The sequence below is a fragment of the Crotalus tigris genome, unplaced genomic scaffold (genome assembly GCF_016545835.1).
Source record: "Crotalus tigris isolate CLP2741 ecotype Arizona unplaced genomic scaffold, ASM1654583v1 scf7180000017632.1879674, whole genome shotgun sequence".
Classification (NCBI taxonomy): Eukaryota; Metazoa; Chordata; class Lepidosauria; order Squamata; family Viperidae; genus Crotalus; species Crotalus tigris.
In genome coordinates, this window is record NW_024096526.1 from 969,320 (window position 1) to 991,714 (window position 22,395).

The 22,395-nt window shown below is 38.7% G+C and overlaps 1 protein-coding gene across 4 annotated transcripts in view; it reads left to right on the forward strand.

Moving 5' to 3' along the window:
* SRRM3 (serine/arginine repetitive matrix 3) overlaps positions 1–20,112 on the forward strand; it is a 187,499-nt gene extending 167,387 nt beyond the window's left edge. For all 4 annotated transcript variants that reach the window (XM_039334630.1, XM_039334628.1, XM_039334627.1 and 1 more), the window contains 4 exons: positions 4,327–4,673; positions 7,722–7,937; positions 10,377–10,514; positions 16,589–20,112. In XM_039334630.1, coding sequence (XP_039190564.1) covers positions 4,327–4,673; positions 7,722–7,937; positions 10,377–10,514; positions 16,589–16,778 — 891 coding nt within the window. In that variant the 3' untranslated portion in view covers positions 16,779–20,112. The remainder of the gene's footprint in view (positions 1–4,326; positions 4,674–7,721; positions 7,938–10,376; positions 10,515–16,588) is intronic.
* The last annotated feature ends 2,283 nt before the right edge of the window (positions 20,113–22,395 follow it).

Below are 22,395 nucleotides of genomic sequence, written 5' to 3' on the forward strand. Positions count from 1 at the left end.
AAACCACACATTACAAGTCCTGTGCCAAAAATGTTTTGAGTTCAGTATGATGAACTCAAGTCTACATGATCACGGATCTTAGATATTAATATATTTGAAGATTTTGCAAAAAGTGCACTGAATTTCTCTCTGTGTGTCCCCAGAGTTTCACTGAGTTTAGCAGTTTTCTCCACTACAGAAGTTGTGCTTATCACAGAAACACATGGAGAAGTCCCTTCCTTCCTTTTGACCCAGAGTTTCTCCATATTCCCATATCCAGCTTCTGAGATTTCTCCAGGTGTTGCCCATAGTCTATTGCAGGGCTTTTTTTCTCATAGAACGCCCAGAACAGAGTTCCGGCACCTTTTTTGGATGGGACCTTGTAGGGTAAGCAAGGCAGGTTGTATGAGGTGTGTCAGTTACGGCACCTTTTTTTTTTTTAAAGAAAAAAGCACTGGTCTATTGTGCCTACATCCTCAGCCAAAAAAGCTAAAGATTTGGTGGCCTGGATTTTTTGTTTTTGGACAGGTGATATTCTCAAGCTATTTCCCAAACTTTAGCTTTCTGAAGCCTTAAAAAGCAAGTCCTTTTTGAGGAAAAATATAAAAAAGAAAAGATGCCCTTGAGTCAAGATCAATGTCTGGTGACAGCACCCATGCAGTTTCTTGTTAGCATTACAGAAATGGATTGCTATGGCTTTTTCCAAAATATTTTTTCAACTTCCCACCTGATCCTGGAATTCCTACCAGATGCAAAATAGAGCCTCTTTTGAGTTAAAAGTAATTATTCCTGACCCTAAAATACCAAGTAGAAACTCTTGGCAATAGGTAGCATTCCTTGTTTTTGTTGTAAATATGTAGCACTTCGTAAAGCAGAATCCTTTAAAGCCATTTTGTCCATTGCTGTTTTCAGTTCTCAGTTCTCTTACTGTAAGAAAAACAAAAAAGCATTAAGTTCATAATTTTCTGCTTTATGATTAAATATGAATATGCAAAATTCATAATGCTTTGACAGTACTACAGACCTCAGTAGTTCTGCCTCATTGCTTTCCTGGGGCTTTATCCCCACAACATAACATCCCAGCTTTGGATCTTGGGAAATATAATAACATCCATTTTTAGGATAAATGCCAAACATCTTGGAAACTACATTTCCTTGTAATTATTCTTTTACCTGCAATCATTTTGTCTGTGTCTATATTGGTTACTAGATAGTGAACAATTGCAGTCTTTGTAATATGCCTCATTCCTTCACTGTTCACCTCACAGTCATCCTTAAGATTCTCTTTGATTGCCCACCAGAGAGTCACCCGCTAGCCATCACTTCTGAACAAGGTCTTATTTGTAAACATCTTTATTTATCAAATTTAGCCTGAACAATATACTTGTCCAAGGGCATCTGGCAGGCTTCAGAAGTGGGAAATGTATTTATTCATTTGAGATACTATATATCCCACCTGTCTTTGTATAACTCAAGATGATATATATATATTACTACTTCTCCTATTTCCCTCACAACCACTATCCTGATAGGTGAGTTGGGCTGAAAGAGAATGATTGGCCCAAGTCAACTAGTATACTTCCATGCCTAGGGCAGGGCTAGAATGCACAGTCTCCTTGTTTCTGGTCTGGCTCCTTAACCATAATACCAGACTCTTCAGAGTCAAATAGTGCCCAGTGGTGCCTATTATTTTGAACTTCTTTAAGAATAACTCAGAGATAGAACTTCATCATAGGATGCCATGTTAGTTGAGACATTTTCAGATAATCTGTGATATATGGTTGTAGTACTAAGCCACACACTTGTTTTTAATTCCATTTTAAAATAACCTTGATAATAATGTGAAGGCCTTTTCTGGCCAAGAGAAGCCCTAAATGGTTCCTATCGGCAGCATGATAGCTATAGATCAGCCTTGCCTAACCTGATGCCCTCCAGATGTGCTGAACTGCAACATTCATTTTCCTCATCCAGCACGGCCGTTTTAGGGAAGGCACTATGTTAAGCTTATTACTATTTTCATTTCGCTGGCTGGAAAAACTAACCAGAAACATGGAAAATAAGGCTTTGTTTTAATGGGAATAAGGCATTGCACAGTGTATTTAATCATTATAATCAAGCAAATTGATGTTTGTAAACCTACCCAGCTTAACATGACTGAGGCAAAGTTCATCAGGGATTCATAAATTTAGGCGATACCTTACCTTGCTTGTTCAAAGAATTTGAACAAACCATTAAGCTATTTTAGGAAAACAGATTTGTTATCTGATCCAGTTGCATTCTGCCATTCAATTGTTCAAGGAAAATTTACATTGGTACAGCCTTTTATTCTAATGAGGGGATTTTTGAAACTGTTCTATGAAGGGTGAGACTGAAGATTCATGGGAAATTACAATAATCAGGGTTTCCTAGGAAAAAATACTATGTAACATTGGTAAAAAGCTTATAAATGCTTGAAGTACAGAGAACCTAATGATCTCTGTTTATGCTGGTCCATGACCTTTGGTAATGATCTCTGTCAGCCTAGCTTCTTCTGTCTTAATGCATTATTCATAGTGATAGAATTCTGAAATAGCACGGAATCCATATTAAGCTTTTCTGTATCACAATATTTCTTAGAACAAAAATGACATTTGAGAAATATCTGCTATGGCTATATACCTTTTTATTTGTGGGGGGGAAAGTCCATCTCCTAAAGTACGTGTTTCCATACAAATCCATGGCTAATTTTCCAATGACTAAAGTTAAAAGGGGTAATGCAGTAGTGAAGGGAAAGATTTTCCTCTGCTAAAGAAAGGAGAATCCATCAACCTACAACAGAACTAGATTAGATGAAAGGGAGAAATGAAGGAACACTGCTGTTCTTCTGAAACATTTCTCAAAATACATCGGGTGATAACCAAAGCTAATGGCAGAGTTGAATGGATGTCACCAGTATGGCATTCTTTCAATGCACAATTTTCACTATTCCCTGTCTGCATGGTTTTTGAGACAGGAGGAGTTCTGAATTAGGGGACCTGGTTGCTCAGAGTCAGAGACAGAATGAACTGTCAGGATAAGGAGAGAAACTGCTTCAAATTTTCAGTAGACAAAGATGAAGGTGGGCTTCCTGCTTCAAGTCTGGGGGTTACAAATTTCTCAGACTCCAAATCTGGATGGAAACCGCATTATTGGTTGGGTTGTGCTAGGAAGACACCAACCATATTCAACTCTCCAAAGATCTATTATAAATCCTCATTACCCCATGTTGTCATTGCTTCTCAGTGAGAAGAAGGTCAACGCACAAAGACTTGGTGGGTTTTTTGTTTTAAAAAAGAGCCAAACAGAAGTCCAGTGTTGTCAATTTACCCAGAGAGAGGAATGAAGAGATTGTTTCCCTCCTTTCCCTAATTGTTTGCTGCAAGGCCCTAGGAGACAAAGGTGGTTTTGTTTTTTTATTTTTCTTCTCTCTTTCTCTCTCTTCTTCTCTTTCTTTCTCTCTCTTTCTCTCTTGCATTTTTGTCAATCTAATGATTCACTTATATTGCCCAACTTTTCCCTTCTCTTCATACCTTACCTACTAAAGGAGGAAATGCCACTTTCTTGGTAAGTGGACGTTAACCAAGAGGGACTTTAAAAAAGTGGTAATTTAACAAAAGTATTATAAAGTGAAATTTAAAGAGAAATAAAAGAGAATAGAACGCTGGTGGAGACTCTGCACAAAGTTCAAAACCCAGGAAGGGTTCAGAAACTTTTCTTTGTTTATTTTCAGTACTGATGACATTTGTGGAGTTTCCTTTTTGTTTAAAATTTGTTTTTCCCCCTACCATCCCCTTCCCCTTCCATCATTTACACCACCATGTTCCTTCTCATGCTTCTGTCTTCTCTTCTACTCCTTGATTGGCTACCAACAAATAAATTATTTTTTTTAATCCAACCGAACACTTGGACCCCTGTTTCTAATCCTTTCTTCATCCCATAATATTCCCTCATCCACATCCTCCCCTTTCTCTCTTTTTAAATATCATTTAAAATCATTACAAAAAATTATATATCATGTAATTTCATTTTTCCAAGGTGATTCCCTCCTCCTGATTGAACTTTCCCTCCTATTTTCATTTGGTTTTGGTTCATTTTTTGTTTTGCATGCCAGAGATTTGCATGAGCTGCGTTGTTTAAGGACGAGAGATTGAACAGGGGATCGAGGTGCAGAGTAGTTTCTGTGTAGCCTGCCTTATTCAATCATTGTGCATTGCCGTTGTGAACTGCAGCTTTCCTTGTTGGTGGGGGGTTTCTTTTAAAAACCTCTCCTCTCCTTTTTTTTCTTTCTTTTCCCCCCTCCTGCTCGCTCCCTTTTTTTCATTCTGCCAGAGGTTAGGTTCCCTGTCGCCTTCAGCCAAAGGGCACATAAAGACCGAAACCCTATCGCTCCACGCCAAAGAAAGCAGGGGGAACAAACATGGGGCCAAGACCGCCCGGAGGTCCACATCCCCAGGGAGATGCTCTGGAGGAGACAAACCCTCCCACAGGCGCCACACCAGATCCACATCAAAACACAAGCGCAAAGGGCGTCGCAGGGCCAAAACCTCTGCAAGCAAGGAATCATCCTGGTCGGTCAGCCATACAGGATATAGCAGTGACTCAGAAGGGTCTACCTATTCACATCAATACCACGCAGCAACCGGGGCAGAAAAGAACCACAGGGTACATCTGAAAACGTAAGAGCCAAAATTGTGGTGCATGTATAACTAGTTCAGTGCATGAATGAATAGTTCGATTCAAGCATCCAACTCTGTAGTCAGGAATACCTCCTTGGATTAGATTCTATCTGGGATTGAGTTTAGCTGTATCTCAATAGCAAATAGGTAGCTTTTGACGGCAAACATTTTGAGTTATCCATGTGGCCTGGCAAATGTTTGTTGTGTAAGTCACATTCCTGGAGTCAGAAGAAATTTGCAAAAATGGGCTTTGTGTACTCCAGACCCCAAAAATAAAAGACCATCTGTTTTGGAAAAAAAAAACTTGAAGATTGATTACAGTTCTTAAACTTTTTAAAATTGCTTTTGAAAGGAATTTATGTAAAGTATATCCTGTTTTCAAAGACACTACATTATTCAGAGCAATGGCCAGAACAAGCCTGGTTTAAAGAAAAAGAATAATGAAAACAAAGAAGAGATTTGCAATGTCTCTCAATGAGTTTTTGGACAGCAGATTGTCAAGACATATGGGTCACCTGATCAGTCCATCACCACAGTAAGATAGATTTAAATTGTTAATAATCAAGTACTACCACTAGCAGATAATATCCTGCATCTATAGTGGGATATATCTCAGCCATCCTAAGATAAAAAGTTCCCCAGAAAGCATAGGTATGCTGTAAATCTTGAAATATTCTGTTTTCTTCCTGTCCTTCGCACACCAGATGTCACTTAACATAAAATTCTGTTCTACATCCTGCTGATGGAAACAGCTCTGTTCACCCCAAAACTGAACAGGAATAGCTTTATAAAGGAACTTTCCCTTTTTGTTAGAATTTAATTCCAACATGAAAGCTTAACACAGGTCTAAAAAATGTGTCAACTGTCATTGACATCAACTGCTTAATTATCAAAAGAAAATTAGATTGCTCGACTGCCTTTTCCTCACTCTGTTTTTCATTAGGTATCCTCTTTTTTGTTGTTCTTACATCGTATTCATTTTAGAGCTCTCTCAACTCTTAATTCCATCTCTCTCTAATTCTGGTACCATGATAAAATACCCTTATAAAGAGCCATTAATGAGATCAATGGAGAGATGTGAGTTGGCTTTACAGTGCCTTAGGTGGCACAATGGAATGAATGATGGTGTGACAGAATTCATTCTTTCCATATTTAAATCTATTCAAACAAATTAGTATGTGCACTTTTATATAAATATGTATGCTCTTTGTCCCCTTATTTGGTGATATGTATATCGCTATCATACCTCCTAACATTTTTGACTATCCTATGTTTTCATCTGCCAGTGAGAAATTTCCAACACGACCACAAACAAGATGACAGGCTTCTTCACTTCCATCCTCTCTATCCAACATATTCACTAGTTCATTTTCTCTGAAATAACAACAACAACAACAATAATATCCTTGGTTAGGATTTGAACTGTTAAGATTTTACCAGTCCCAGACTGTGAATTGAACTGCAAATTAAATCTTAAATAATAACAATAATATATAGAAGAGAAGAGAAAGAACTGGAGAAGATAAAATACAAAGACTTACATATAGAAATAGAATGACTGTGGCAAAGGCAAGCAAGCAAAGGCAAGCAATAGTAATAGGCACCTTGGGTGCAATCCCAAAACAACTGGAGCACCATTTGAACACCATTGGCATTGACAAATTCACCATTAGTCAGTTCCAAAGGCAGCTTTACTTGGAATAGCTTCCATCCTGTGACAATATCTTTAGCACCATCAAACATCCACATCTGCCTATCCCAGGTCCTTGGACTCGATAGGTAGACAAAAATGCCAAACCCAGTCTGAACATCTGGCTGACTGTGCAATGATCAATAATAATATTAATAATAATAAGCTTTCATCCTTCAACAATATCTCCAACATTATTAAACAACATCTGCCTATACCATGTCATTAGTGGACAAAAATGTCAAATGCAGTCTAAACATCTGGCTGACTGTGTGACCAATAGTTTACAGTATATCCTGCAAACATATCCATCCTGAGAACACTGCAATGTCATAAGTGACTTCTACAAGTCTCTCTTCCATTAATTTTTCCAAAGCTTTTATAGCCATCTGAAGGGTGCCTATTCAAAATCAATGTGCTTTACTCTGGTTATTGACCAGGTTTAAATAACCTTTAGATCAAGAAAACAGGCAGAATCAAAAAAGGAAGTGGCTGTTCACAGGCCCTATTGTCCATCTTCTTCCCATATCTGTTTCTGACATGACAACTCATGTCTTTCTATGGAAGAAATTGATAGAGAATTTCACAACAGGCTTTTCCTTTCGTGGGAAAGAAATCCACAATAGTATTCAGCAGCCATTGAGTGATTATTCTAATGACCATATAATAACCTAAGGGTTTTATTTAAATAAGATATCCCATTCTGTTCACAAAGTTAGTAGAATTCATATCAGTTCTTTGGAAAGCAAAGTGGAGTGAAGCAAATGGCATGTACAGATAATAAGATATCTGTATTTGGGTTTGCATCTCTTCTAAAACAAATCTAATGCCAATTTTCTAAATTGGTACTTTCCAGATGTGTTGAGACTCCAACAACCAACATTTTCTATTGAAAATCTTGGGATGTTGGTATCCCAACATATCTGAAGCCACCAGATTAGGGAAAATAGATCTAAATAGCAGTGTCTTTTTTTGTTGACATATGGAAGTTCAATGGTCAAAAGCAGTTGATAACCTGGTTTAGTTATTCAGTATATTACTCCAGTGCAGTATCTGAAAAAAATATGCAAGAATAATGCACTGGAGTAATATACTGAATAACTAAACCAGGTTATCAACTGCTTTTGACCATAACAAAATTGAACTTCCATATTCAATGGGTGAAAACTTATAAACAGCTGAGGGTGCAAGTCAGGGCTGTTATGGCCACTACAGGAAGTGGGAACTGAATTAGATAGATCTGTATTCTAATCCAGCAGGCTGTTCCTAGGCCTTACAAGGTAACATATTTTGTATCTGTACCTTTGCATGGATCTGAACATGAGGTCATTTAAATCTTAACCCAGTGCATCTTTTAGGACAAAAGAGAGGCACCACCGGGGAAGACCACATAGTTGTTCTCCGACTTCAGCCAAACATTCCAGGCACAACTCTGTACGAAGGAGGAGTGTATCTCGAAGCAGTTCCTGGAGCTCCAGCCGGTCTCCATCAAAATCACGATCCCGATCTCGGGAGAAGAGAGCTGGACGTAGCAGGACTCGATCCGGATCACAGAAAAAAACAACAAGCAGCAGGTATGGAGGCTGCGTGGGGGTGGGGGGGAAGGTGATAGTTCTAGTTATAAAGTTATAACTAAAAACCAGCATGGGTTTGTTAAAAACAGTTAATGCCAAGCCAATCTTATTTCATTCTTTGACAAAGTAACTAAATTAATAGGCCAGCGAAATGCTGTGGACATACCGTAGTATATTTAGACTTCAGCAAGGCATTCGACAAAATAGACCACAACCTACTTCTTGGTAAGCTAGAAAAATGTGGGATAGACAGCATCACCATCAGATGGATTTGACAAATTATACTCAATGAGTCATCCCTAATGGTCTACATCTACAAGCAGTGGAGTACCACAAGGTTCCGTCTTAGGCTCAGTACTCTTCAATATCTTCATCAATGACTTAGATGAGGGAATAAAAGGGGAACTCATCAAATTTTCAGATGACACTAAGCTGGCAGGAATAGCCAACATTCCAGAAGACAAGCTAAGGATCCAAACAGATCTTGACACACTTGAACAATGGGCCCTATCCAACAACATGGAATTTAATGTGGAGAAAAGCAAGATTTTTACACTTAGGAAGGAAAAACCAAAGGTATATGTATAGGTTAGGTGAAACCTGGCTCAAAAACAGTAACTGTGAGAGGGACCTTGGGAGTCCTAGTGGACGATCACTTAAATATGAGCCAGCATTGTGCGACAGCAGCCAAAGTAGCTAATACAATCCTTGGTTGTATAACAGAGGCATAGAATCAAAATCACATGAAATATTAATACAGCTTTATAAAGCCTTACTAAGACCACACCTGGAATACTGCATCCAGTTTGGTCACCACATTATAAAAAAGATGTTGAGACTTTGAAAAAAAAGTGTAAAGAAGAGTAACTAAGATGACTAAAGGTCTGGAGACAGTCACTTGTCTGAAATGGTATAGGGTTTCCTGCTTGAGCAGGGGATTGGACTAGAAGATCTCCAAGATCCCTTCCAGCTCTATTCTGATTGAGGCCACTTTAGCTGACTGTGTTCAGCAGGTCAGCGGTTCAAATCTCACCGGCTCAAGGTTGACTCAGCCTTCCAACCTTCCGAGGTAGGTAAAATGAGGACCCAGATTGTTGGGGGCAATGTAAATATATATATACATTGCTTACTAGTGTACACCGCTTAGAGAGTGCTTGCACTTAAAGCGGTATATAAGTCTCATAAATAAATAAATAAATAAACTTTAGGGGCATTTTTAATGCATACCTTTTCATTGATTTTAAAACTTCTTTGGTCGTACTATGATTTGAAGTATATAAAATGGTGAGAAAGTCAACTCTGCTTTTAGCAATTATGCATACACAACACGCTGAGGAACAAATACAGGACTCTTTATGATGCTGCTTCCAAGCCATAGTTAATACCTGTACACATATTACTTGGTTCAGAATATAAATATATTTGGTCTGCTGTGCCCTGTTCCTCTCAGTTTGCAGAATGGAGAAAGTAATGGTAATTGCAGTTTAACAGAGCCCTTCCTGGTGAGTTGCATGGTCATCCAGTGTGAGTTAGGGTCCATTAAGAAGAGATCCTGCTGCTGTTCTGGAAATTAAGGGCTGTGTCAGGCCTCAAAACCAAGCAGACTTCTTTATTGTTCCACACCTATACACAGAATCTTGCCAAACTGAATCACCCTACTATCTACATCAAGCATATACTCTGAGTACTATTAGTAAGGGGCTGTCTTTGCCCTTTTTCTCTCACATAAACTATCTGAACTGAGTTGCCTCTTACCCCTCTGGAATGCACCCCCCTCCTCCTTGCGAATCTGGCCTCCTACTTTCCATCAGGCTGTAAGCACAATGCAGGGAAAAGGAACAATGGCTCTAGAGTGAATTAGAGGCGCATTGGATGGATTGTGGTGTAACAAAACTCAGTGAATTGTCATGTAACGAAACTCAGATAATTAAATTAAATTTATTAAATTCTACAGCACCAAAGCACTTGCTCAGTTCCTTTATTTCTGCAGTCCAGAAATTATGAAGATTTTAAAGAGTTCCAAACTTGCACACTCTTTTGTACCATTTTCGCTGGGTCTATTGAGGATTAAAATCTATTAAAGATGCTGCTTTTTAAAAAAATATTGGAAGGTTGGGGAGGTTGGTTTTGTTTTGTTTTTGACATTCAGAAATAAATTGCTTTTTTCAATTCCAGCAATAGTTGAATATTTGCCTTCTGCAGTGCAGTGTAACATTAATATTTTATAAGCAAGGAGAGATGTAAACGTGTAAAATAAGTGTTATATCTGTGTTATAGTGTGGATTTGTTTCTAGACCTGGTGGGAACTTGATTATTATTTCACCTACAGTGCATAGCACAGGCTGACCACAATCTCATAACCTGAACTCCTCAAGTCCAGAGTGTCGTAAAATATGTATAGAAGTAGCATTTAAATGTGGGTTTTTTTTCAACAACTAGAGAGAAGGACAATGAGCCACGAACACGTCATAGTGACACAGAAACAACCCGTGCCCGACGACGTTCCCGCAGCTACTCCCCCATCAGAAAGAGAAGGCGTGATTCTCCAAGTTTCATGGAGCCTAGAAGAATCACTAGGTAAATATTAGATTCTCCATTCCTATGATAAGCCCCTGAACACGTGGGACAAAATTTGTTATTTACAGCAGATCTTGAAAAAAAGCTTTTGAGTTTCGTAGAATTGTTTTTCAAACAAAATGTAGAATAAAAATTTGAAAAATGAAATAATATGCTTGTAGAGTTCATGGCAGATAACTGCTGATCTGAGAACATCCAAAGTGTACCAATACAAACTGATTTCAGAATAATTAAGGCATTCTCTAAAATGTTCAGAAATATGGTTCTATCTAGTGATTTAAAAAATCCTTGATTTGTAATATCCAAATTTCTACATTTCTAGAGGTAACAATGCAGCATATACCTAGCACTGACAAATTCCACTGGAAACAGGTTTACATGATCTGCTTCATAGTGAAAAGTATTCTAAAAGATTGATAACATTAATATTCTTCAATCTAATGTTTGCAGCTAAAGAACAATACATACATCTGAAAACATTGTACTTACAGTCGCAGTTATATAAAAACCAGCCTATGTTGAAGAAAGTTGTCATTAATAACGGGAACTAGTACAATTAAGCCAAGAAATTTGCATCTGGCAAATTCATCTCTGTGTGTTTGGGGAAGATTCTACAGAATAAAATCATTATAAAAGAAAAGCCAGAATAATATCTCAGCATTAATAAAATATTGTTTGAAAACCACCTAGTCACTTCGGTGAGATAGGCAGTATAGAAATTTGATAAATAAATAAATAAAATTGAAAGAGTTTCCAAAATAAATCTTGGGAGTGGTTTCAGAATTAAAGTTCAACTAGTATTGAGACTAAACAAGGAAAGATGTGAAATTTAGCTGAAAGTTACCATCTTATAATTTCAGAAATTTGTATAACATTTTGATAACGTGCCTATACAGATAATATTGGCATTAAGGGAAACATTTTATTTAAATTATTTAGCATTTGAAATCTTTTCATCTCTGAAATATAGCTTGGAAACATAAGCATCTAAAGGGGAAGAGGAGAAGGCATTGGGGGCTTGAGATACATTCAGACATCTATTGGGGTAAAGGATGTTAGAGTTTCCAGCAGAAGAGACAACTAGGGTCTCATCTTTTTTCACTCTTATCTAGAACTTGCTTCTGCTATAATGTCTAATTGCAAAGAGCAGTGAGCCTCAAACCTGACCATGTTCACAATTTGCACATGTATTTGAGTCCAAGTGTTGTTCCTGCATGTTTACTAAGTTCTTTGTCTAGAAAAGCTTTTGCTTTGCCTGGCTTACAGATAGTTCTTGACTTATAACCACAATTGCAACCAGATTTTTTTGTTGTTAAACAGGGCAGTTGTTAAGAGAGTTATGCTGATTGGATGATCCTTTCTGCAAGAATTATTAAGTGAATCACACAGTTGTTAAGCAAATCCAGCTTCCCCCATTGACTGTGCTTTGTTGGAAGTTGGCTGGTAAGGTCACAAATTGCAATCACATGACCCCAGCACTCTACAAACCTTGTAAATACATAATGGTTGCTAAGTGCCTGAATTTGGATGATGTGATTTTTGGGGATAGTGCAGTGATCATAAGTATGAGAACCAGTTGTACATCACTTTTTTTCAGTTTTGTTGTAACTTTGAGCAATTGCTAAATGAATGGTTGTAAGTCGAGGACTACCTGTACTAAGTTCTCTATTCCTTAAAAAAAAAAAAAGTCCACACATTTTCAAGCAGCTAAGGCTGAGAAACATTGCCTTAATAGCTTTAGTCTGAAATGTCTGACAGACCGTGACTTCCTGCATTAACCTGTCAGTTGCATTTCTCTGTAGAAAATACATAGGAAACATATTCGGGGGCCCATATTCCCAAGATGGTTATTAAGAGAGTCAGTCAGTCTGCTTTTTCCTTCTTCCTTCCAGTTTCTTTTGGGTTTTTTTCAAGTTACACAGAAGCAAACCATGAGTTAAATGTAAAGCTAATTCATTCATTCAGAATATTGGTTTGATGTAATTCCTTTAGTTGCCTTTCCAAACTCAGATTATTCCAGATCTATCTGACTGAAAATCAGTGTGACTAGGATAATGGGTTTTTACTCCAGCGTAGTTGGAGGGCATCAGACTGGGGAAGTGTGCCTTAAAATTAACTTCCCTCCCCTCTGCCTCTTCTTCCTAGTTGCCACCAGCACTTTATAAACTCATAGGTCAGTGATGGCGAACCTTTTAGGGACTGAGTGCCCAAACTGTAACCCAAAACCAACTTATTTATCACCGGGTGCCAGTGGACATGGCCCACTGGGTGGGCATGGCTGTGGTGGTCATGGCAGACTGGGAGGGTGTGGCCAAGGTGGGCTCGTCCTGCAGGGTGAGGCGAGGTGAGGTAAGGCGAGGTGAGGCTAGTGAGCACATGGGGGCTGATGATGTCCGCCAGCAGCCACAGCCTTCCAGCCCCTCAACTGGCGCACTCTGGGGCTTCGCAGCCCACCACCAGTAGTTCAGAGAAGCTGCCTCTGAGCTGGATGGACAGCTGACAGCTGAGGAGGCAATACAGTGGGTCGTGCCCAGGAAAAGGAGAGCATGCAAGGCCAGGAGGGATGGGACGGGAGGGAGGGAAACCAGCCATGCTGGGATGCATCCGGACATGTGGGACATCGGCGAGTTAGTGGGCGGCTGGTTGAAGAGGGACGGTTGCCATCTCTGGGGCATGGCGCATGCCCATAGAGAGGGCTCTGAGTGCCATAGGTTTGCCACCACTGTCATAGGTTATTATCAAGGAATTTGGGAGTTTTTCTAATCAAATAATATAAGCTGGCCAGAGTCGACTTATCGGGCAGATGGGTAGCATATAAATAGACGTAAATAAATTTATTTATATTTTTATTTACAAATAAATATTTTGATTCAGAAGTTTACTTATTTCTGCAAACATGACCCCTTACAATGCAAAATTTTTAAAAGCCACTTTCTTATTACTTCCTTAATAATCACTACTCCCTCAAACTCAATATTGGAAGGAGTGATGGTTCAACTTCATAAATTGATGAAAACCTTTAGTAAAATCTAAAAGACAACTGAGCTCTATCGTGTCCATTATTCTTGTGCAAATGTAATTCCCTTTACCTACCAATTCCCCCACATTCTTACTGTCTTCTGCTTTGCTCCCCTCTCAGTTAAAGATGCAAATTTCTCCTTTTCCATCCTCTTTCAAGGTTCTTCCTGAAAAAACTTCAAGTGAAGCCCATAGCTGCAGGGCTGGGTTACCATGGTAACATTCCCTTCCATCAGAAATCTGCTGTGTGTCCTTGAATCCATCACTTTGTGAAGATTTGTAGAGCTATGCTTTACCACTTCTGTTTCTCTCTCTCTCTCTCTCTCTCTCTCTCTCTCTCTCTCTCTCTCTCTCTCTCTCTCTCTCTCTCTCTCATTAATAATGAAGCTAGGATGATGGGCACATCTAATAGTTCAAGTGTTGCTTTGATTGGTATCTAATAGCATGAGAAAATTATAGATGGGCTTGGTTTTGATGAAAGTGGCTGGTTTCTTTCTAGTCCCTCCTATCTTCCTCACACATTTCATGTTCTCCACAGGGTATTGCTTCACCTTCACGTTTCGACATCAGGAGAAGTTTATCTGGCTGCAGATGGGAAGAATGGGACTTTTTCCTTGTCCTCTAAAATTAGAGGACTGGATGAAAAAAAGGGCTACATTTTTCAAATATTCTAAAAATTGCCCCCTGGGAAATTTCTCTGTCTCCATGCTATAGTGACAATTTGTCAAAAGGGTGAAATGTTTTGAATTTCAAAGAATAGGAAACATGCCCTCCTTCTGATCAGGCTGTGTGATTTCATCACATGTCAAATTAAATCTGCCACCATGACATAATGCTGATTCCATGATCCTTGACTGGTTTATTTTCATAGTCAGTGAGGGCAAAACATTGCAAAGAGAGGTAAGTTTTGAAGTGGTATAAAGAATTATTTTCTCTTCCACTCCTTTTTCATATGAAAAATACTCTCTAACAAATGTCTATTGCTGAAGATGATACATATGTGCCTTTGAGTCAGTACTGACATTTGGCGATTGCCTGGATTAGTTTCTGAAGTTTTCTTGGAAAGATTTCAGAAGTCGCTTGCCATTCTTCCTAGGGTTGAGAGGATATGACTGGCCCAAGGTCATCCAGAGGGCTTCGTATTTAAGGCGGGACTAAAACTCATAGTCTCCTGGTTTCTAGCCTGATACCTTAATCACTATAATACACCAAGCATTTCCAGGGCATCAGATGAGTTCCTTAGGCCTAAATCTATGTTCAGCAAAAACCTAATTGATTTCCTATCACCCTGAAATTGGGAGCGATTTAATATACATCAAGTCTGCCTAAGCAATTTGGCCTCATCTTGCAGCATTGATTAGTCATTAATTTGGGTCCAGTCCAAGAGAGATATATTATTTCTCAACATTGTGCAGCATAACAACATTGTAAGCCTAGATTTAGTGGAAATCTTTGATACATCCAGAATAAAGATATTCTTTGTATACCCTCAGTAGAGATATCTAATCTGGCCCGCCACGCAGAAAACTAATGGAAATTCAAGCGGATTCTAAAAAGTTCAGAATTACTCTGAGGTGCCATGTGTCAGGTTATCTGAAACTGGAGGAATCTGAAGATTTATTGGAGTGACTGAAGGTAGTTTCACACAAACATCAACATCCAGAGAAGGGTTGTGAATGTAAATACACACCACCAATCTAACAATATATTCAGTATACAGTCCATTCACTCATTTGCTTTATTCAATGCAGTCATGGCATGCTTGATCCAGGATACTCCCAATTGTTTCTACTGAGCCTTTATTCAAGATCCCATGGTTTAGATCAGTGATTCTTTCAGCACAAATTAATATTCTCTTTACATCTACCACAGGACAGATGCAAATATGAGGCTGAGAATTTCCTGTATTTTATTTATTCCTCTCATAATGTTCTGGGAAGAAACTAGAAGAAAATTGCTCCCATAACATTTCTAAGAGTTACAAACAGGCTTGAAATTATAATATTTAAATTATATATATCCTGGCTTGGGATGGAGTCAATATTTATAGTTAGTCTACTGTGTCTCCTGGGACTTTAATTCTATGGAGAATTATGGGTGGGCTTTTGGCCAGGAAATAACACTTCTTTAGAGTGAGGCAGTGCTGCTTCCAGGAAAAAGTCTGCTTCTAACTAACATCTAACCTCTGTTTTCTTACAGCTTTAATTCTCCAGTGTCTCCAGCAAATCACAAACATTATTAATTCTTTCACATTTGGTTGTTTTAGCTGGCTAATCCAGGACTAACTACTGGTGGGGCTGCAGCTTTAGCACTGAAGGGTCCAGTTTAATAAGAGGAAGTATTTAGGAGGAGTTACAATTCCACTTACTCTGATCACACCAGATAAAAAGGAACAAATCTGGAAATTCTCTAGTTTAATCTTAAATGGCTGCAAATTCTATTTTCCATTGTTTGCATTAAAAAATAAATAAATTATGAATTGAACATTTAAAACTCCTGTTAGAAGACTCCTACATATTATCATATTTATTTACTGTATATCCCATCTGACTGTCTTTTAGAAAAGAAATTTCAATTTAAAAAATAAATAGGAAGTGAGTAGACTTGACAAAACACTTCTAAGAATTCAAGGTTAAAATTATGATCATCAGTGCTGTGCATTAGTAACTTTTGTCAATTGGTGAGGATGTTTTCAGTCTGTCTCTTTTGCACTCTTTTTGTAGGAACTTGCTATAAATGAAAACATGATAACAAGCACAGCTTTTGAATTTTATTTTTTAAACATCACAAACATACAGATTTCAACCTAGCAGTTCTGGGAGGTTTTTTTTAACCATTTTAGTTAAGAACATTTAGGATTAGAATAAGAGCTTTGGATCATCTTTTCCACAGCTTTTTGCATTACATTAAAAAAAAATAATCCTTCTGTTACAAGTTTTAAAGCTGTCCTCTGTGCTAAAGCCAACGCCTCCCTCCTTCAGTTCCATTCACTGCATATATTATTATGATGATTTTATTGCCAGGGTATGAGACTCTCTTTCTTTTTCTTCTCCCAGTGCTCGGAAGCGTCCAATCCCCTACTACCGACCCAGCCCTTCCTCTTCCAGCTCACTTACCAGCTACTCCTACAGTCGCAGCCGCAGTCGCAGCTATGACAGCTACAGCAGCAGCAGGAGCCGGACTCGCACCCAGAGCCGCAGTCCAAGCTACAACAGCCGAAGCAGTTCTGAGAGCACTGGATTTTGAGCAATTCCTGCCAGCCACTTTGAGGAATGAGCTGGTTCAGCTTTCTCTCCAATCCTGTCTCCCTCCCCTTTTTCCAGGCATGGCCCAGCTTAATTCCTCCACTAGGGCTTGTCTTCGTCATTTCTCTGGTCCCTTCAGGGACTCATCCTGGCATTCCTGGAGATGCTAGATGCGTCCCGTGGGCAAGGGCCTGATGAATTTGGGCCCAAACCTTATGTGGGGAGTCAGAAATTCTGTAGGCAGGACCCATGTGCTCCAGGGAAAACCACGAAGCCACTTTCGGAAATGCAACAGATAGGATAAAAAACTCAAATAGGATGTGACATTTTGGTGTGGATCAAGTCTTTCCTGGCAAGGACCCAAATATATGGCTGTTTACATGGAGGAGAGGCACATTACTCTCATTGCATTCTTTAAATTTAATTTCTACCAGTAAAAGGTAGAAAGAATTTTCCAGAGGATTAACGCACCTACGATTCCATAAGATAAATAGAACAAATGAACAAATTTCAATTCCAGCAAAGAACTTTGGATGCTGGAAAAGGAAGAAAAGCGGGGGAGGGGACATTTTTAATTTCTTGTTCTTATTTTCCTAACAAACAGCTCACAGAAGATTCTTCCTTGGGGTTGACTTTTTAATTTATTTCTTGCAGATATTTATTTCAATTTTGGTATCAACTGAAGTTTGGGGTTTAATTTATTTGGACAAAAAGGAGATGGGTGGGATAATTCTGTCATATTTATCGGGGAAGAAGAACTCTGATAGCTGTCACAAATTGAGGTGGATGTATGGGGAAGGAAGGAAGGAAGGAAGGAAGGAAGGAAGGAAGGAAGGAAGGAAGGAAGGAAGGAAGGAAGGAAGGAAGGAAGGAAGGATGCAGAGATGAATACTGGATTTTCAGTTTTTAAAAGAGGATCCACCTCTGTGGGCCTGAAACAAGCCACAGCCTAATTGCTACACCCTGAAATTGTTGATATGGCCAACAATAACAGATGCCAAGCACCTCCTGATAGATGCTGCCATCTGCAGAAACCAATTTGATTTCAGGTGTATTTGTTGAAAAGGTCCAAGTGATAGTTCTTGACTTTTCTCTTCCTAATACTTTGGAGAACTGTTGCTGAGAGCAAACAATGAAGAGCTAGCTGGACAAATAGTATGAACTGACATGTGATACTATCTGCCCCATAACAAAAGGCTGGCTGAAAAGCCCAAGGGTTGTTGGAAATGGCGGACTATCAGCCTGATGTAGTATAAGACAAGCACTTTGTATGAATATTAATCTACACACGTCAAGCTGTTGAACTTGGATGACAAGTTCTTCAATCAGCTAAACAAAACCAGAAGAGAGAGGGAGAGACTGAGAATTGCTATGGTAGTTGTACAGGTGAGCTGTCCTGGAATTGGCTCTAATGTAATTTAGCAGGATGGCACAACCAGATACCTTCCTTGCAAACCATGTCAAAACTCAGTCAAGTTTACAGTATACAAATAATAGCTTTAATGCAAAATGCACATATGGGCATAAAGTGCACCTTCCCAAGTGATTAACTTAACCTGTCCCTGATCATGCCAAGTTGTAAGGCAGAGTTCCCCAACCTTTCCAGTCTTGCGGACCAGCGGGGGCAGAGGGAGAGAGGGGATGATTCTGCGTGAGCGGCCAGCAAGTGTGTGCATCTGCGCAGCTCCATTTGCACCAGTAGTGTGCATGGGCACCTATTGCTCACGGAAATGGAGTGTACATGCATGCGCTCGCCCACTGCTCGCGTGTGGGGATGCTCGCCTGTTTCCATGGCCCGGATGCAAACACATCACAGCCCACTTGTGGGTCATGGCCCAGAGGTTTGTAAGGCATTAGTTACCATGGGGGGGGGGAAGAAATATGCATCTATAGGATTTCCTTGACAAGCCTCTGAAATCTCTGAAGAACCTTTTCTATCAAGTCAAAGGATAGCTCTAAAAATAGACATAATGAGGACTAGTAATCTGACAAATTGAATATTAAAATAGCTGAAGACATGCAGGATAGAGGAACAGAAATATTGGTCGATCCTTTGTTAGCATAATAAAAATAAAATGATGGGTCAAGCACATCTGTGGAAGCATTTTTATTGCACTTCTCAATCTCAGAAACTTTAAGGTATGTGAACTTTGACTCTCAGAATTTCCCAGACAGCCTGCTGGAAATTCTGGAAGTTGAAGCCCACACATTTTAAAGTTGTTGAAGCTCAAAGCTGTTGAGGTTGAAAAACACTGCTCTATTGGTTAGATTTTCTCTGTTTCATAAATATGAAATCTGCAAATCATCCCATTTAGTTTTAAGGTTTCTCTCCAGAAGTTGCTCCTGTAGAAACTGGAGCAATTAATTCTGTCCTATGGCCATTCCAAAGCCAAAATAAGGTAAACATTTTGAAAGAATTTTTGTCATACAAATTTATAGTCTGTTATCATCCTCCAGTTTTTTTAGGCTCAGACCCTCCAAATCTGAGCCCTTGACTTTTAATAGCTAAATTTTAGTCTCCAAAATAGTATTTTGAAATTCAATGTAGTAATATTGGGGGATGGGGATGGTAGATAGATTGACAATGGACAATATATTTTGGCCAAATAGTTCTTCCTCTGGCACTGAAACCTTTATCATTTTGAACCTGTTTAGTCAGTCTGAGTTTGAAAATGTTTTGAAGGAAAACTTCTGTTTATCTCTGTTTTTAAGTGGTACACCAAGTACCCCTAGGATTATCGAGATCAAGCACTGCCAGGCACAATTATAACATAAAAGAAAGTCTGGTTCAGTTGACAAGATGAAAGGAATAGCAGGCTCCATTTTTTAAAAAAATATGACTTGAGGCTTCTCTGTTTGCGGAACAATCCCCCATTAGCATTCAACAATTTATATTCTGAATTTTTTTATAAGTGCTTGGGAAAGGAGGGCAGACAAGGAGTTTGGTCAAAACCTCTCCCATTAAATCACACACGGCCTTTGTGTGGGTTGGCACTCTATAGCCAATATGACAATATTAAACATTGATTAATGGGCAGCAGTTTCTAAACCAAGTTAACAAGGACTGCAACCACAGTGCAGTGCATTCTCTCTGGTTTTCTACTTTCTATAACAACAAAGCCCAGCCAGCAGTAATGAATAGAAAAAGATGGTTTATCAGGGAAAATGTTCAGTCTTCCTAGCATTCATTGGCGGTCTCTGCAAGAAATAGCAAACAGGAACAAAATATGTTGTAGAAAATCTCTCTCTTCCTCTCTCTCTCTCTCTTTCTAGATTGTGAGTTAAGCTGTAGATTCAATGATCTGGTTCAATTATAATAAAATGTACAATATCTATATTGTAATGGAATCTCTGTGATGAAATAGAGTCCTTGCTCAGCAATGGGACAATGTCAACAAAAAGCCATAAGTCAGTGGGAGAAACCATACTTTGCATAGAAAAGCCCAACGTTCAGTAGCATTGATTGAAGAAAGAGCTAGGAAACAACCATGATCTGCAACTGAGGAGCCGCTGCTAGTCACTGTAGGCAAAACTGCGCTCAGTGGCCTGACTCATTGCCAAAGACTATTTCCAGGAACTCTTTACTCAAATGTATATCCAGATATGTGTGCAAAGAATTCCTCCCCAAAATCCTGGAAGGCACCCATAAAGATATAGAATGGGGAGTGGAACCTGAGACTTTGCAATGAGAAGTCCTTTGCAGTCAGTGGCAGGTAGTAGTAGCAATAGCACTTAGACTTGTATACCACTTTACAGCCCTCTCTGCTTAGAGTCAGCATATTGCCCCTAACAATCTGGGTCCTCATTTTATTGACCTCGGAAGAATGAAAGGCTGAATCAACATTGAGTAATATCCAACATTCATTAAGAGCCAATGACATATGTACGTGTGTGTGCATATGTTTCCCAACTACTGCTAGACCAGTGGTTCTCAACCTTTTTAATGCCTTGACCCCAAACCGGTCGTACGTCGAGGACTACTCAACCGGTCGTAAGTCGAGGACTACTCAACTGGTGCAGCACCATTTGCAGAAGGGGACTTTTGGCGGGCTCAGCAGGGCAGAGACAGCCTGGACAATTCCTATTGGCTTTTGAAAGCCAATAGAATTAGACTCTATTCAAGAGAGTCTATTCTATTGGCTTTCAAAAGCCAATAGAATAAAAGGGAGTAGCACAGCTAAGGAAAAGGGGAAAAAATGGCGGACTGCATTGTTTGGTGACCCCCATGAAATGGTCGTTCAACCCCAAATGGGGTCCCGACCCACAGGTTGAGAACCACTGTGCTAGACAAATGAGTATGCTGGCTGTCCAGTAAACTCACTGAGGGTTGTGGGTTTTTTAAACCAAATTTCTATATCAATATTAATCTGTTGGAATATTTAAGCATGTTCAAACATTTATATCTGCAAGCTAAGAAAAAATTTAAGAATATTTCTTCTGAAATATTTAAACAAATCTAAACAGCAAGTAAAATTTCCATAAATATCTTAAGAGTTTATAGGAAGTGTATAAACTCTTTATATTTAATTCAGCTAAATGAGTAACTTATTAACTTTCCAAACTTTTTTTTACTGCATTAATGAATTCTGATACACAACTTTCGTAACAATAAGATATCAGTATGGAATAATAATTGGTGCAGGGTTTTCTATTGCCTGAACAATAGTCTCAATATCAAATTAAATATAAGAGGATGGAGAGAAGGCAGATCCTCAATAAAAGTATATCCTTTATTGCAGGTTCCAATTCTTTTATCAAAATGATGAAAGGAATGTTGCACCATCATAATCTAACATCTGCTCATATTATATGCGTGTATGATGTCACCATGCATTTACAGAAGGACTAAAGCTTGAATCACAATAGCACAATACTCATTCCCTCATTTCTTCCCACTTCATGGACGTCTCTGATCCTTGATGAGGTCAAAACAAAATATTAAAAATATGAGGAAAATTCTATTTGTGATAATCTTGGATGAAGGATTAGAATACCACATTTTATTTTAAAAAGGACTTCTTCACTGCAGTCTGAAACAGACATAACAATAAAACAAATCTAAGAGCTTTGATTAATATTATTGCCTGGAGTTTAGACAAGAACTAGTTACTCCAAAGAGGAAATCTCCTACCCTTTAGTTATTAATATTTATTAGTAGAGTTTACAACATATGAATTCCTATGAGAACTTTAGTTTTACTTGCAAATGATATTTCTCTATATATCTAAGTCGATGGTAAAATCTTTTTATGATTCTTGCACATATTTTACAATGGAAGGAGCTGCCAAAGGAGCTGGAAGCTGGCTGCTTTGAAAAGGTGGAACGTGAAAACACGTTTATTAGAAGGAAAGTGAAAGTTACAACACAAGAATTCCAACAACTACTCTACTTTCAAATGAGAGACCAATATAAAGTAATTTTCAGGACACTAAATGCTTGTTCGTTACCTTTTCTTTCTGTGCAGAGAATTACCTCTTTCTTTCTGTGCAGAGAGTTGAAACCCCTGTTTTGTGAAGGAAGGAAAGTTTTCACTTATTTGCTATTTTAATAACTGATACCCTTTTTAATTGAAAACAATTATCAATAAATCCATACTGGGCCAACATCAGCTGCAGAAA